The sequence below is a fragment of the Peromyscus maniculatus genome, chromosome 5, assembly GCF_049852395.1.
Source record: "Peromyscus maniculatus bairdii isolate BWxNUB_F1_BW_parent chromosome 5, HU_Pman_BW_mat_3.1, whole genome shotgun sequence".
NCBI lineage: Eukaryota > Metazoa > Chordata > Mammalia > Rodentia > Cricetidae > Peromyscus > Peromyscus maniculatus.
The window spans coordinates 44,481,556-44,499,807 of record NC_134856.1 but is presented as its reverse complement, the minus strand read 5'-3'; the positions used below and the strand labels follow the sequence as shown (position 1 = coordinate 44,499,807).

Sequence of the window (18,252 nt, the reverse complement as noted above, 5' to 3'; positions counted from 1 at the left end):
ATGGACCACAGTTGTTTCCACCCCTGCGTCTGCACCCATGCTCCCTGTTGTTACCCTCCCCCACCTAGCCAAATCTTCCATGTTGGTGAGCAAACCCCAGACCATGTTCAAAGTCTTGCTTACTCTAGATCTGATCATTTGTGGCGATCCTCTTGCCTCTGAATTGTGGCACCCTTGAGTCAGCACTAAACTGTCTTGCTTAGGGTGCTTACTCCTACTGAATGCCTTCCACTGGTGTCGTTATTACCTGCTTTATAGCTGAGGGGACTGGGTTTCAGAAAGTTCAAACAATTTCCCCCAAAGTCAAGCAGTGAGTGGTAGAACCAGGATTTGAACCCAGGACTGACTCTAGAGTCTCTAAGCACTAAGCTGTGTGAAACAAAAGTGGTCTTCTACACACCTGTTGATTCTTTCCAGCACCTAGCACACCGATATGCACACTCGCAAAAATCAAAATACACAAAAATCTAACGTTAAGCAAATGATTGAGTGAATGATTATTTGAATGAATAGATGAATGAATTATCCAGGCCAACACCAAGAAGAAAGTCTGCGGTGGAGGAAAAGGGGCCTCCATTTATGATGCAACCCCTGGTGATTCAGAATCTATTGGTTCTTGTGTATGTAGAGTCCAGCATGGGCTCTCAGACATCATTACCAGGTTTCAACCTACCTAGCTCTTGGTTTGGCCACACTCTATGCTCTCTGGGTCACTAGTTGGGCTCTGCTGGCAAGTCTGGACTCCACCAACTTAGCAACTCCAGTGGGAGGAACAGGTATCTGATGGCTCTTGGTTCAAGCAAGCTTAGGCCCTGGGCCTGATCTGGATTCCACATCCGGGGCCGGAAGGGGCAATGTAGTCAGATCTGGATTTCCCTCCCCAAAGCCACTGTGTATGTAGCTCCACACATACCACATGAGCTGAGATGGTGCTAGAGCATAGGATACCATCACCGAGAGATGTGGAAATGGGTACCAGAAGTATGAATATCAACGGTCCAATCCGTCTCTTGCAGGACCTGGTGGACTGGCAGAAGCCTCTCCTGTGGCAGGTGGGCCACTTGGGAGAGAAGTATGATGAGTGGGTTCACCAGCCGGTGGCCAGGCCCATTCGCCTCTTCCACTCTGACCTCATTGAGGCTTTCTCCAAGACTGTCTGGTGAGTACTCTGCAGGGTCTGAGCTGGGCCTCTCTGCTGGTAGCACCACTAAAATGTAGAAGGGGAGGGAGTAGTTGAGTTCCTCCTTAAAATAAAGGATATATTGTAAATTCTTGGGGAGAGGGGGACAGGCTGTAGCCATAATCAATTCCTGCATGTGGTTTTATCTACTATCTGGGTAACATCCTACCATGTGCCTGTGCCTGATTTTTTTCCAGACTCCTATGTAGGGTTAGAAGCCTTTAATGCACACTAACAATTTTCCCTGCAATTAGTTCCCCCTGCCACAAGAGGGCAGTGTCTATATAGCTGTCCAGAGTCAGTGGTCATGGTACCCCGTAATCTTTTCTGCCAGTGATTCATCTCAAGATGACAGGGTCAGGCCAGGTGATGGTGGTACAGGCCTTTAATCTAAGAACTGGGGAGGCAGAGGCAGATGGAACTCTGTGAGTTTGAGGCCAGCCTGGTCTTCCAGGATAGACAAAGCTATGCAAAGAAACCCTGTCTCAAAAAACCAGAGGGGGAGGGGGCAGAGGGTGGCAGATGGACTCACAGCTTCTCTTTTCTTTTCCCCTGATCCTCACGACATCGTGCCTTTTGACCACTGCTCTCCACATACTTTCTGCGCGTGCTTTGACATCCACCCCGTTTGCTCTGTAGTTAAAATGTGTGCCTCAGAGGAGCTGGGCCCTGTTGTCCCCTCCCCGCCTCCCATGCATCTCTCTCTCTCTCACCCTGATGGCCGTCCTGCAGGTATAGTGTCCCCATCATCTGGGTGCCCCTGGTGCTGTACCTCAGCTGGTCCTACTACCGAACCCTGAGCCAGGACAACACCCGGCTCTTCGCATCGTTCACAACAGGTAATGCCAACAGACCGGCTTCTTCCCGAATTGCCCCGTGGGTCTTGAGGGCAGGAAACCGAGTTCCCTGTAGTCTTACGCTTCTATGGGGATAGAGAAACCACACCACACACAGGTCAAAGTGAGGCTTAGCGTAGAAAAAGTTGTCCTCCCCAACCCCGTGGATACACAAGTGAGCAGCACATGAACAGACGCTAAACAGCCATATCCTCACGTTCTTAGCAACAAAAAGACAGAGGAAGAGAACTTCTGAGATTAAGCCCAGAGAATGTTCTAGGTGTGGCACTTCCCCTCCTGGAGTACTGTCATCCTTGGGAGATGGAGACAGGAAGATCATTACAAGTGGAGGCTATCCTTACATACATTAGCAGGCCCAGGGCAGCCAGGGCTGTACAGTGAGGCCCTGTCTCAGTTCAAATAACAGAGAATGTACAGCCTAGAACTCCTCATTGAGAGACTACGTGAAGGCCAGGGATGGTGGATACACGTGTAATGCTAGCACTTCAAGAACAAAGGCAAAGGAATTAGTTACTGTAAGCTGAAGGCCAGCCTCATCTACCATAGCATGTCCAAGGCTAACCAAGGCTAACCAGGGCTATATAATGAGTCTCTAGTATAATAGATGGATGAATGAATGGATGGATGGATGGATGGATGGATGGATGGATGGATGGGTGGGTGGGTGGGTGGGTGGATGGATGGATGGATAGATAGATAGATAGATAGATAGATAGATGGAATCGGTATTATCAGGTGGCACAGCTACATGTAGATAAGTCCATGTTCACATCACAGATTGGAGGAGAACTTGGGAAAAAGATAGGCAAGCACCATGGACCATCTTCAAAGCTAAGGGCCACACAATAGAAGCTGACCTGGCAGTGACACCTGATCCCCTCTACTTAGTGTGGAGCATGTGCCAGATGGCGTACTTTCCTGAGACTCCTCCCAGCAGCCCCATGGGAAAGGCATTTGCTGTCCCCTCTCAGAGTTGAGGAAGCATAGTTATTCCAGAAGGTATACATGTGTAAAAACATCACATAGTACATGGTTAAGTGCATGCAATGTTATCTTCCAGGTCTTCTTCTGAGATGAGGGACTGGGAGATAACTCAGTTGGTAAAGCAATTGCTTCACAAGCATGAGAACCTGAGTTTGATCCCAGCATCTATATAGACATCCAGGCTTGGTGGTGAGCACTTGTAATCCCCCAGCTCAGGAGATAGAGACCGATGGGTCCCCAGCCTTCACTGGCCAGCCATTCTAGCCTAATTGGTCAGCCTCAAGTTCCAGTGAGAGACCCTGTCTCAAAAAACAAAGTGGCTGGCTCTTGAGGAGGAACAACACCCGAGATTGTCCTCTGGTCTGTACGTGTATGCACACATACCTGCAGACATATGGGCATTCACACACACAAATGAACACACAACATAGAGCCTGGAAAAGGTAAATGAGTCATTCAGGGCCATATGGCCTAGGATGTGGAAACCAACTGCCCCCACCCCCAGCTTTCAGTGAGGGGACAGGAGACAGACAGAGTTTGGCATGGGCTATTATCCAAAGAACATGCAGAACTGGGTTTTTCAGAGTGGCCACTCTGCCATCTCGGCTCACAGACTCAGCTTACCTCAGTCTCCAGGCACATGCCTCTTCTCTTGCACAACATCTCAAGTAATCTACCTGGCACCTTAGGGTACTGTCTGGGGATATTGCTTCCCTCATCTGATCACAGTTTGTTTCCTGACATGCACCAGACAGAGAGGCTTCTTCCTCCACACACAGAGGCTTCTCTTCTTCGTACATCCCCTGAGGACAGCTAGTCAAGGGCCTCCCACAACATTGGGGCCCTCGGTTTATCGGCCTCACCCAAGATGGGGTGGGGGATGGGCACGCCGTGGGAAGTGCCCCTGCAACCCAGCCCAGAGCCCAGAGGGTTACCGTGCACACCCCACGAGCCACAGTTACCCTTTTCGGCCCACGCTGAATAGCTCAGGCACAGCACAGGGCTTGTTGCTCAGAGGCCTGCTCACTGAATCGCCCACTGTCTGCCCAGCACTCCCCTAACAATCACCAACAGAGGCAGGGCCGCCGGGGCTGGTAGCCAGAGGGGGAAGGGGACGCTAAAGCTTTGGCCCAGGTCCCTCTGCTGGATTCCTCCAGAGATGCCACTCGGTACCAGCTCCGGCCCCCCATGGGCAGACTAGGCGATGCTGGGGTGAGGAGGCGGGTGGAGGCTTGACCTATAGGAAAGGGCTGTTCTCCACGGCAAGGGCAGTGATTTGAGGGCTCCACAGCACCACAGGCCTCTGCAGACGGCCAAAACGTGCCTGTGTGATAAAGGTCCAGTGTGGCAGGCTGGGAAGCTGGGGCCGCAATGCCAGCAACAGTGGCATGAGAGACACATTGCCTCATGCATTCCTCCTCCTGCAGATCACCATGCAAGGCACAGGTCACAGGCAGAGCAAATAAGAACTCTTAAAGCGAGGTGAAGGGACACTCAGCGGGGTCCCATTGCAGCTACTGGACAAATAATGCCCTAGAATGAATGCAGAAGAGCTAGGGTGCCGGGGGGTAGTGCAAGCTCAAGAGGGACAGCGGCTTCCGGAGAGGAACGCAGCACATGAGATCCAGTTGGAGCTGCAGCTCATGTTCGCTCCCAGGAGAGGGGTCATTCCCAGGCACCTAGAAATTCACCTGGAGCCGTTTGTCAGAATGGGGTATGGCCTGACTCTGGCCCAAAATCTAGTGGTCACTCCTGCTTCCCACCTGCCCAGGCTTTCTCCCTTCCACAGCAGCCCCCGTGGCCATTGGTCCTGGGCCTGCCTGCAGTGTACAGATCACCTGGGCCCTTCCGAGGTACCTCTCAAAGCTGCTTCCCTCTGAGCCTGGTCTGCTCCTAGGGTGGCACAGATCCAGTTTCATCCAGGCACAAACCTCCAGGAGCTTTATCTACCATTTCTCTCCTGATAAGTGTGAGCCTGTCATGTTAAACTGGACACATAAAGAAGAGCTTACTTATAGAAAAGCCTTATCTCGCCAGCCTGGGCTACAGAGTGAGTTCAGGGAAGGCGCAAAGCTACACAGAGAAACCCTATCTCAAAAAAACAACAAAAAAAGAAAAAGAAAAAAGAGAGAAAGAAAGAAAAGAAAAACCTTATCTCCAAGCTGGGGGCAAAGAATCAATGACATTACAGTTCCTAGTGCTTCAGGGTGGTACCAGGGGGCAGAGCAAGATGCACAAGCCAGCCAGAGTGGGAGAAGACAAATGTCAGGGCCATGTGGACTAGATCCCCAAGGACAAGAAAGGCAGAGGGACTCCAGGGCAGAACATTAGCAAATTTGTATGTGCGGGAGAAAATGGCATGGCACACGGAAGGAGCCACTGGTGGTTTGATTTGGCCCCTGTAGGTGACATATCTAGAAGATCAAAACTCGAGGGACATGGGACATTGTGTTTGGGGGGGACTAGACTTTGTTTACTGGCCATGAGGTATCCCTGAATGGTTTAACGAGGTATAGAAGCAGGAGTGGAGGCCTGAGACTGCCCGGGGGCCTGAAAGGTAGTAAGATAGAGGGATTTGGAACAGAGAACCGGGGTTGCAGAGATGGCGCAGCAGTTAAAGAGCATGTACTGCTCTTGCAGAGGACTTGAGTTCAGTTCCCGGCACCCATGTCAGGGGCTGATGACCTTTCTGTAATTCCAGCTCCAGAAGGTCAGATACCTCCAGTCTTCTTGAGCACCTTCACACACACACAGAGAGAGAGAGAGAGAGAGAGAGAGAGAGAGAGAGAGAGAGAGAGAGAGAGAGAGAGAGAGAGAGAAATATCTAGAAAGAAAAGTAGTGAACTGAGATGGATGGACAGATGGATAGACAAGTGGATTTAAGTTACAGATTGGGCATGGCGGTACAAGAGGCTGTAGAGAAAAACAAAGATATATTCCTCTTCCCTGCATGCCATTGCTTTAGCCGTATGCCGTGGGGAGGCTATCTCAATAATAGATAAGCAGACAAAATGCAAACGTGGTAAGATTCACACATCATAAAACTAGCCATTTTAACTCGAATAACACAGTGGCTTTTAGTTCTGGCACCATCTCTATCTAGTTCCAAGTCCTTCCGTCACCTCCGAAGTAAACTCAGACCAGATGAGCAGTTTCTCCCCATTCTCCATCCTCCTCCTCACAGTGACCCCCACTCTGCTTTCTATGACCAAGCATGTACTTGTTCTGAACTTTCACATAAACGGAATCAGGCACTCGCACTCTGTGGCCCTTGCCTCTGGCTCCTTTTATTTGCAAAGAGATCTGAAGTGGGTGGAGGTGACAGGTCTTGGTGACTACTGGATGTGGGGAAGGCAGACCCCCAAAGGCTTTGGTAACGTGTGAGTATTCCCAGAGGAGAAGGCCCAGTGAGCAGCCTGGAGAGGTGGGGCCCAAAGAAAAAGGAAGGTAGTTAGCTTCATTTGGGAAGGGTTAGCTCTGGGGTCCTGTGTACACCCTGTGGAGACACATGGTGGCAAGTGGCCAGCTGAAGGTGGGGTGGACGTGCAGATCTGGGGGTTGCCAGCCTGTGATTAAAATTAGTTATCAAGTAGAGCATTTGGAGGGCCAGAGGCGCAGCTTCCACAGTTGAGCCTGAGAAGGGACATCCAGTCCCATCTCCTGAATGACAATGGGCACACAACTCCAAATTTGCTAAAAACCACTGAGCTGTATCTTCATATGGTACAAGTATATGGTACAAGTATATGTATATATATGAATGAGAGAGAGAGAGGCTCTCACTGTGTAGCCCAAACTGGTTTTGAACTAATGGCCCTTCTGCCTCAGCCTCCCAATTACTGGATTACAGGTGTGCACCACTGTGCTCAGCTTAAGCATTCTATCTTAATAAGGCTGTGTTGTTGTTTTTTTAAGAGAGAGTATAGCTACAGCAGTAACTTGTGAGGAGGGGGATTATAATTTTTATTTTACTGTGACCAACTGTCTGGCAAATGCAACTCAAAGGAAGGGCTTGGCTGGGCACCCAGTCTGGGACCGGTCCATCAAGGCTGAGAAGTCTGCGGGCAGAACACAAATCAGCTGGTCACATCAGACCAGCAGTCGGGGATTCTGCTCAGCTCACGCCTACCTTTTTATTCAAGTCCAGGATGTCAGGCCAGGAGATACTGTGACCCATATTCAGGTTAGCTCTTCCCTGTTCAGGTTAAATGTTTCTGGAAACAGACTCACAGAAACACACAGAGGTGTGTTTCCATAAAGATGTTAACTCCAGTCAGGCTGACAATGAAAATTAAACATCACAAAAGGCAAAGCCAAGAAAAAGAGAAAGACATGGAGGAAACCAGACAGGAGCAGACTGGATTAGAATAGATGTCACCTAGAGATAAAAAATGAGAGCAGGAAAAACTGCAAGGTGTCATCAAAGGGCTGGATCTCAAAGACGTTGACCTTGAAGATATGTGCACAGCCTTCCCACCTCCATCTACACACACACATGACTGCACCTGCACAGCCTTCCCCTCCATCCACACACATGACTACACCTGCACAGCCTTACACCTCCATCCACACATGACTACACCTGCACAGCCTTCCACCTCCACACACACACACATGACTACACCTGCACAGCCTTCCACCTCCATCCACACACACATGACTACACCTGCACAGCCTTCCACCTCCACACACACACACATGACTACACCTGCACAGCCTTCCACCTCCATCCACACACACATGACTACACCTGCACAGCCTTCCACCTCCATCCACACACACATGACTACACCTGCACAGCCTTACACCTCCATCCACACATGACTACACCTGCACAGCCTTCCACCTCCACACACACACACATGACTACACCTGCACAGCCTTCCACCTCCATCCACACACATGACTACACCTGCACAGCCTTCCACCTCCATCCACACATGACTACACCTGCACAGCCTTCCACCTCCATCCACACACACATGACTACACCTGCACAGCCTTCCACCTCCATCCACACATGACTACACCTGCACAGCCTTCCACCTCCACACACACACACATGACTACACCTGCACAGCCTTCCACCTCCATCCACACATGACTACACCTGCACAGCCTTCCACCTACACACACACACATGACTACACCTGCACAGCCTTCCACCTCCACACACACACATGATTACACCTGCACAGCCTTCCACCTCCATCACACACATGACTACACCTGTACAGCCTTCCACCTCCACACACACACACATGACTACACCTGCACAGCCTTCCACCTCCATCCACACACACATGACTACACCTGCACAGTCTTCCACCTCCATCCACACATGACTGCACCTGCACAGCCTTCCACCTCCACACACACACACATGACTACACCTGCACAGCCTTCCACCTCCATCCACACACACATGACTACACCTGTACAGCCTTCCACCTCCACACACACACACACACACATGAATACACCTGCACAGCCTTCCACCTCCACACACACACACATGACTACACCTGCACAGCCTTCCACCTCCACACACACACACATGACTACACCTGCACAGCCTTCCACCTCCACACACACATGACTACACCTGCACAGCCTTCCACCTCCATCCACACACACATGACTACACCTGCACAGCCTTCCACCTCCATCCACACATGACTACACCTGCACAGCCTTCCACCTCCATCCACACACACATGACTACACCTGCACAGCCTTCCACCTCCATCCACACACACATGACTGCACCTGCACAGCCTTCCACCTCCATCACACACATGACTACACCTGCACAGCCTTCCCCTCCATCCACACACATGACTGCACCTGCACAGTCTTCCACCTCCATCCACACATGACTACACCTGCACAGCCTTCCACCTCCATCACACACATGACTACACCTGCACAGCCTTCCACCTCCATCCACACACACATGACTACACCTGCACAGCCTTCCACCTCCACACACACACATGACTGCACCTGCACAGCCTTCCACCTCCACACACACACATGACTACACCTGCACAGCCTTCCACCTCCACACACACATGACTACACCTGCACAGCCTTCCACCTCCATCACACACATGACTACACCTGCACAGCCTTCCACCTCCATCCACACATGACTACACCTGCACAGCCTTCCACCTCCATCACACACATGACTACACCTGCACAGCCTTCCATCTCCATCCACACATGACTACACCTGCACAGCCTTCCACCTCCATCACACACATGACTACACCTGCACAGCCTTCCACCTCCATCCACACACACATGACTACACCTGCACAGCCTTGCACCTCCATCCACACACATGACTACACCTGCACAGCCTTGCACCTCCATCCACACATGACTACACCTGCACAGCCTCCCACCTCCATCCACACATGACTACACCTGCACAGCCTTGCACCTCCACACACACATGACTGCACCTGCACAGCCTTCCACCTCCATCCACACACACATGACTGCACCTGCACAGCCTTCCACCTCCATCCACACACATGACTACACCTGCACAGCCTTCCACCTCCACACACACACACATGACTACACCTGCACAGCCTTCCACCTCCATCCACACACACATGACTACACCTGCACAGCCTTCCACCTCCATCCACACATGACTACACCTGCACAGCCTTCCACCTCCATCCACACACACATGACTACACCTGCACAGCCTTCCACCTCCATCCACACACACATGACTGCACCTGCACAGCCTTCCACCTCCATCACACACATGACTACACCTGCACAGCCTTCCCCTCCATCCACACACATGACTGCACCTGCACAGTCTTCCACCTCCATCCACACATGACTACACCTGCACAGCCTTCCACCTCCATCACACACATGACTACACCTGCACAGCCTTCCACCTCCATCCACACACACATGACTACACCTGCACAGCCTTCCACCTCCACACACACACATGACTGCACCTGCACAGCCTTCCACCTCCACACACACACATGACTACACCTGCACAGCCTTCCACCTCCACACACACATGACTACACCTGCACAGCCTTCCACCTCCATCACACACATGACTACACCTGCACAGCCTTCCACCTCCATCCACACATGACTACACCTGCACAGCCTTCCACCTCCATCACACACATGACTACACCTGCACAGCCTTCCATCTCCATCCACACATGACTACACCTGCACAGCCTTCCACCTCCATCACACACATGACTACACCTGCACAGCCTTCCACCTCCATCCACACACACATGACTACACCTGCACAGCCTTGCACCTCCATCCACACACATGACTACACCTGCACAGCCTTGCACCTCCATCCACACATGACTACACCTGCACAGCCTCCCACCTCCATCCACACATGACTACACCTGCACAGCCTTCCACCTCCACACACACATGACTGCACCTGCACAGCCTTCCACCTCCATCCACACACACATGACTGCACCTGCACAGCCTTCCACCTCCATCCACACACATGACTACACCTGCACAGCCTCCCACCTCCATCCACACATGACTACACCTGCACAGCCTTCCACCTCCATCCACACACACATGACTACACCTGCACAGACTTCCACCTCCATCCACACACACATGACTACACCTGCACAGCCTTCCACCTCCATCCACACACACACAGCTACACCTGTACAGCCTTCCACCTCCATCCACACACACATGACTACACCTGCACAGCCTTCCCCTCCATCCACACACACATGACTACACCTGCACAGCCTTCCACCTCCATCCACACACACATGACTGCACCTGCACAGCCTTCCCCTCCATCCACACACACACGACTACACCTGCACAGCCTTCCACCTCCATCACACACGACTACACCTGCACAGCCTTCCACCTCCATCACACATGACTACACCTGCACAGCCTTCCACCTCCATCCACACACACATGACTACACCTGCACAGCCTTCCACCTCCATCCACACACACACATGACTACACCTGCACAGCCTTCCCCTCCATCCACACACACATGACTACACCTGCACAGCCTTCCACCTCCATCCACACACACACATGACTACACCTGCACAGCCTTCCCCTCCATCCACACACACATGACTACACCTGCACAGCCTTCCACCTACACACACACACATGACTACACCCGCACAGCCTTGCACCTCCATCCACACACATGACTACACCTGCACAGCCTTCCACCTCCATCACACACATGACTACACCTGCACAGCCTTCCACCTCCATCCACACACACACACGACTACACCTGCACAGCCTTCCACCTCCATCCACACACACATGACTACACCTGCACAGCCTTGCACCTCCACACACACATGACTACACCTGCACAGCCTTCCACCTCCATCCACACACACACATGACTACACCTGCACAGCCTCCCACCTCCATCCAGGCTGCTAGTTTTCCTCAGATCCTATGATTTCAAATCTATTGACCTCTCTGTATTTAGGTTTTCCTGTCCTTCCTGTCCATCCCCTCCCATGCACACAGTCTGCACCTGTTCATTCCTTCTATCAGTGACTGCTGGCTCTGACAGCTCTTTCGAGATGGTCTCCTTCCCTTCCCCCATGCCACTGAGTTACCCTCTTCTAGGTAGAGACTCAGCACTCAGCCAAAGCTGTACCTCCTGCAGCCCCCATTAGGAAAACCTTGGCTCTCTGATCAGTAGTCCCTTCGCTCTAGTAAAGAACCTTTCCCACCGGGCGGTGGTGGCACACGCCTTTAATCCCAGCACTCGGGAGGCAGAGGCAGGCGGATCTCTGTGAGTTCGAGGCCAGCCTGGTCTCCAAAGCGAGTTCCAGGAAAGGTGCAAAGCTACACAGAGAAACCCTGTCTCGAAAAACCAAAAAAAAAAGAACCTTTCCCAAGCCCACTGTAGATTCTCACAGCTTCCCTCCCCCGTTACCATAGGGCTCTTCAGTGGTGCCGCCCATAGCTACTAGGCAGAGGGCAGCGACAGCCAAGTTAGCCGGGGTGTGTGCATGGCATTCATCAACCCTGTGCATCTCTCTGGCTCCGCCGCAGATTACTCAGTGGCGGTACCCAAGTCCATGTTCCCAGGCCTCTTTGTGTTGGGCATGCTCTTCTGGACCCTCATGGAGTATGTCATCCACCGTTTCCTGTTCCACATGAAGCCCCCCAGCGACAGCCATTACCTCATCATGCTGCACTTTGTCATGCACGGCCAGCACCACAAGGTGAGCAGTATTGGGTCCCGCTCCGGGCCCAGCACACGCAGCCGGCTCCGGGCCCAGCACACGCAGCCGGCTCCGGGCCCAGCCCACGCAGCCGGCTCCGGGTCCTGCACACGCAGCCGGCTCCGGGCCCAGCACACGCAGCCGGTTCCGGGCCCAGCACACGCAGCCGGCTCCGGGCCCAGCACACGCAGCCAGCTCCAGAAAGCCCTGCAGCTATCGCCAGCTCCCATGAGTCTTCCTGAGAATCCAGTTCTGGGCTTGGAGTGATGGACACGGAAGATGTTTGTGGTTACTCAGAGGGGTAACTGGGCTGGACATTCTCATCTGAGCCAGGGAGGGGCAATATGAGTACCATACGTACATACTCTCGTGTTATGCACACACCATGATTATTAACACTGCCGTCTATACACCACCCAAGTTCATCATCATCTTTGATGCTTACAACTCATTCATTGACCCAGTCATGTTCTTTGAATACTGCAGGTCTCGTACTAGATTTCAGTGGACAAAGCAGACAAAAACCCTCGCCCTTGTAAAGGTTGTCTTCTGAAGGTGGTGCTCCTATCCCACAGTGGAGACTGAAGCTTGGGGAGACTAAGGAACAGAGTAACCCTCCCTCTTCCTTTGAGGGTCAAGAGCCAACGGCTTAGGCTCTGGTTCTCTGGCTCACTGTAAACCATCTTCAACAAAGATGCTTCCAATTGAGAAATGGGGAAGGGGAATGTCATAGTCCACTCCTAGGCTCCTCTCACCACAGACTGTATTGACCCAGGTTACTGATGTTTGGCTCTCCCACATGACTCCAGAAAGTCCCTCTAGCAAAGGGCTTGGTAGATGAGGTCAGGACTCCCGTCTGGCAGCTAATAAGTTCCAGAACCCAAGTGATCTCAGGAGCATGGTGTGTCCTTGGGCAGTTTGCCAAGTCCCATCCTGGCTAGTAAATAAGAAGAAGGATACGTTCTCTGGGTCTTTCAGGCATGTTGACCTGCCTGTCCCAAAGCTACAAAGATACCAAGCCTTTCCAGGACAGGTCACTCTCCCCTCAGTGGAACATCTGGCTGCTCCACTCCGTGAGTAGCATCTCATGACATACCACAACCACAAATAGGCCACCAGCCTTGGGCTGCCTCTGATAACCACACCTCTCTGTCCACAGGCACCCTTTGATGGCTCCCGCCTGGTCTTCCCCCCAGTGCCAGCCTCTCTAGTGATTGCCTTCTTCTATGTGTTCCTGAGGCTCATCCTGCCAGAGGCCGTGGCAGGCATCATCTTTGCAGGGGGTCTCCTGGGCTACGTCCTCTATGACATGACCCATTACTATCTGCACTTTGGCTCACCACACAAGGGCTCCTACCTGTACAACATGAAGGCCCACCACGTCAAGCATCACTTTGAATACCAGAAATCAGGTAAGGCTGGGCTTCCCAGCCTTTATTTTTGAGTGGCAGATTCAGCCCCCAACTAGGAGCTGGTCTCCGTTCAGGGGAAGGACATACGCCGAGGGCTCATTTGTGTAGATGGCTATGCAGAGGGGCAGACATGGGAATTAATACATGGCACAGATTGTCCCAGACAGCGATAAGTGTCTTTAAAAAAAAGCAAGAGAGCATTGGGCTAGCTGTGGTAGTGTACCCCTTTAAACTCAGCACTCTAGAGCCTGAGACAGGCAGATCTCTGTGAGTTCGAGGCCAGCCTGGTCTACAGGGTGAGATCCAGGATAGGCACCAAAACACCACAGAGAAACCCTGTCTCTAAAAAACAAAACGAAAACAAAAAAAAAGTAATTTTAAGACACACACACACACACACACACACACACACACACACACACACACACACAGCAGGACTATACACAACCAAGGCAGTGCACTCTAAATTAAGAATAGAAGCCAGGCGGTGGTGGCTCACACCTTTGATCCCAGCACTCGGGAGGCAGAGGCAGGCGGATCTCTGTGAGTTCGAGGCCAGCCTGGTCTACAGAGCGAGATCCAGAACAGGCTCCAAAGCTACACAGAGAAACCCTGTCTCGAAAAAAATCAAAAAAAAAAAAAAAAAAAGGAAAAAAGGAAAAAAGAAAATTTCATGATATATTGTCAAAGTATTACCATCTTAACTTGTAATTAACATAAAAGGCATTAATGAGCTCTCTTATATTCCCTTATACTGTCTATTTTGTACTGAGAGCACATCTCAATTCATATGCTAAATTTTCATCAGGAATACTTGATCTATATCTATGTTTTTCAATAAAATCTATAGTTAAAAAGACAGATTCACAGATATCAGTTGCTCCAAACATACTTCTGAGTTATCTAGTAACTGAGTCAAATATATATGTGCACATCAAAACTTAATTTGAATTGAGGGAAATCAGAAATCAGTTCCTCTGAAGCTCTAGCCACTCCCAGCACTCATTAGCCAAGTGCTCACTGTGACTCCCTTGCTGGCACGTAAAGCCCTAGATCAGGTAATTCAAGGTCACTTGATGTCATTGGAGCTGAGACCCAAATGAAAAGAAGGCAGTGTCTGGGAAGTAGGCCTTCCAGGAGCAGCACCCTGAGGCAGGAATGAACTTGACCCAGCAAGGAAGAGGGAGAAGCTGAGGAGGGCAGTGTTGGGGAAGACAGGTAGGGCCAGGCCCATCCAGGAACTCAGGCTGCGGAAGGAATCTGCGGTTACACCAACTATATCTTGGGGAACAATAGAGACACAGGTGTTTGGCCCTTGGGAAGGGGCGGCAGGACAGATGTTGAAGTTTCCTCTAGCTCTGCCTACCCAAGTCAATTCCTCTGTGCGCTAATTTCTGCTCTAATGTCTTTATCTTCTGCCCTGTGTCTCCCTCTGCAGGGTTTGGCATCAGCACTAAATTGTGGGATTACTTTTTCCACACCCTCATACCAGAGGAATCTCACCCGAAGATGCAGTGACAGCCCCGAGACCCTCTGTTCTGCCCTCGGTCTAGTCCTGGCCCCTGCACCCTGCCCTACCCCCGCCTCCATCCAAACCCTGCTGGGATCAGCTTGGCCAGGCAGGATGGGCTCTGTCTAGCCCTGGGGCTTGGTGGAGACCTTAAGGCAGGACTTCCCTTCTGGCTTACTGTGTGAGGAGAGCATCCTCTTGAGAGCCAAGTGGCCCTTGGGGACCGGCTCCTTCTCAGAGAATTATGACCTCCTCATTGGCACCTCTGCCTAAGCTTCAACCCTCAGTACTGATTCCGGGTCCAGACAATGACCCCAAGGGGCATGAAGGAAACTGACCCCACCTGTGCCTTAGAACCCTGGGCTCCCTGGGAGCTTCTCCATGCAGCAGAAGGGCCACTGTGCCCACAGCAGAAGCATGGTGTGCAGGCCTGTGGCCACATCTCACCCTCCTGCTCCTTCTTGAGAGTTTGATGGTTCAGAAGTGAATGAAGGGCTATCCCGAGAAGAGGCAGCGCAACGCCTCCCACAGGCCATGCCCAGACCCCAGGACAGCCACCCTGGACCCTGCCAACCCCAGATACCAGCTGTACCACCAGCTGCCTCAGTGGAAGCAAGCCAACATTTATCTACCGGGGCAGAAAGCCGGAGGGTGGCCGGCATCTGGTGCCAGGCTGACAGGGGCTCTGGCCCTTGTCTTTGGGAATCCACAGCTGCTTTCTCCATCTCCCCTCTGCCCCCAAACCACAAAACTGCTCCCCAAAGGAGGCTGGAGAGGTTTCTGCACTGGTGAGAGCCCCCACCGTAGCCCTTGCCATTCTTGGCCTCCACCTACACAGGTGGCTGCCTGCCCCAACTCAGGACCCTCCCAGCAGTGACTCCTGAAGCCAGCATGGGCTTTCACGTGGTGCCTTATTGCCTCCCCCACCCTGAGACCATTCTTCCTTGTAACCAGAGCCCTCGCTGCTCCTGAAGTCTTATTTATAAATTACATAAATATTCTTGATCTGACCTCAAATGAAGTAGCTGGTCAGATGGCCCTTTCTAATCCTATGTGTTGAGCTTATATACATATATATATATACATATATATATAAAATCATCTTGCCTTCCTTTTTGTTCTTTCTTACCCACAAGCCATTACTACTTGAAACTTGTCAAAAACCCAGTGGGTGCAAAGACTAAAGAGAGGCAGTGTGACTGGTCCTGTGATTTACGCTGTTTACGGTGAAGCTATCTAGAGATTTTGAGATAAATATACAAAACTGTGGTTGTGAAATAAAGATGTAAATAAATTGTATATTTTGAAAAATAAAACATTGAGAAGAAACCAACAAAGATCCGCCAGTGTTTGTTGATGGTGACAGACCCCGTCATGACGGGGAAAGAGGAATGGTCTAGAAGGAAGATGGTATTTCACTGAGCAGCTTGTGTAAAGTTGCTGGGGAGTGGGAACTAAAAAGCTGACTGGCAGGCCAGGTGTTGTAGCACACACCTTCAACCCCAGCAGGGACAGAGGCAGCGGCAGGCAAATCTCTGAGTTTGAGGCCAGCCTGGGCTACAGAGCGAGTTCCAGGACAGCCAGGGCTACACAGAGAAAGACTATCACAAAAACAAAAACAAAAACAAAAACAAAAAAACCTTGGCTTTTATTTTTTCTTTATTATATTTATTTATTAATTTTGTATGTATGTGTACTTGCATACCATGGTGAACATGTGGAGGTCAGAGGACAATTTGCAGGAGTCAGTTTTCTCTTTCTACCATATGACCCTGTTCTGAAGTACCCACCAGAGAAGACTACTCAGACCCAGGTTTAAGTCAATAGAGAGTCTTAATTAGCTGACCAGCAACTACACTGGGTGTTCAGGGTCCTAGTGCAGCCCCAAGCCTTTCTCAGATGAGCTTTGAAACACAAAACCACATCCCGGGTTGACACAGCTCAGTTAACAAGAACACTTAGCTAGAAGCAGAACTGCAGAAGCCAAAAAGCAAGGTTAATGCATTTAGAGACTTTCCCAGACCTGTGGACTTTGATGGATTAGGTCCTTGTTTTCATTTTGGCAAGTGGTGCTGTCCACGTGCTGGATTTTACGGCCTGAATGGTACTTCCACCATGGAGTCAGTTGTGCTAAGGTCTGAGGCCTGTCACCGGTCCCAGGGATCAAGCTCAGGTCATTGGGCTTGATGACAAGTCCTTTACCTGCCCTTGTATTGGGTCTTATTACTGATTTTAAATTCTCTGCAGACAGCCTCTCTGCTTATTGCCTGCATCCTGAAGGGATCAATCTCACAATCCACCTTGATATACCACTAGGGAAAGGATTTTGAAATTTTTTTCTTTATTTTTTAAAATTTCATACATGTATACAACTAAGTATGATCTTATCTAGCCTCCATTTCCCCCTCCCATATCCCCTCCAATATGCTCCCTCTGATCTTCATGACTTATTTTTAATAACCCATGGGTGTTATGGGATGTCTTTCTGTATGCTGTGAATATATGTTGCTCTGATTGGTTGATAAAAAAAAAAAAAGCTGAATTAGCCTATGGCAAGGCAGCTTAGAGGAATGTGGAAATCCCAGCAGAGATACAGAGAGAAGAAAGGAGAGGAAGGAAAGATCCACCACTGAAGGAGCAGCAAGATGCCAGCAGACTGGCAATGCCATGGCCATGTGGCAATTTATAGATTAATAGAAATGATTATAAGAGCTACCTAGCAAGAAACTTAAGCCATTGGCCATACAATTGGTAATTAATATTAAGCCTTTAAATGATTATTTTATAAATGGCTGTGGGACCGTGGGGCGGAATGGGACTGGAGACACACGGAACCTCCATCTCTGTGGGACTGGAGAAACCTCTGCTACACATGGGCTTGACACAAGCCAGGGTCATCTGGGAAGGGAGAGCGTCAACTGAGGAAATGGCTCCATCGGATTGGCCTGTAGGCATGCCGATGGGCATTTTCCTGATTAATGATTGATGTGGTCAGGGCTACCCCTGGGAAGGCCGGCCTGGGTTGTAT

The 18,252-nt window shown here is 50.8% G+C and overlaps 1 protein-coding gene across 1 annotated transcript in view; it reads left to right on the top strand.

Moving 5' to 3' along the window:
- The window catches only part of Fa2h (fatty acid 2-hydroxylase), a 62,502-nt gene extending 45,941 nt beyond the window's left edge, over window positions 1-16,561 (top strand). Inside the window, exons 3-7 of the mRNA XM_006974089.4 lie at window positions 1,017-1,159; window positions 1,913-2,019; window positions 12,130-12,302; window positions 13,462-13,714; window positions 15,153-16,561. Coding sequence (XP_006974151.2) covers window positions 1,017-1,159; window positions 1,913-2,019; window positions 12,130-12,302; window positions 13,462-13,714; window positions 15,153-15,232 — 756 coding nt within the window. The 3' untranslated portion in view covers window positions 15,233-16,561. The remainder of the gene's footprint in view (window positions 1-1,016; window positions 1,160-1,912; window positions 2,020-12,129; window positions 12,303-13,461; window positions 13,715-15,152) is intronic.
- The last annotated feature ends 1,691 nt before the right edge of the window (window positions 16,562-18,252 follow it).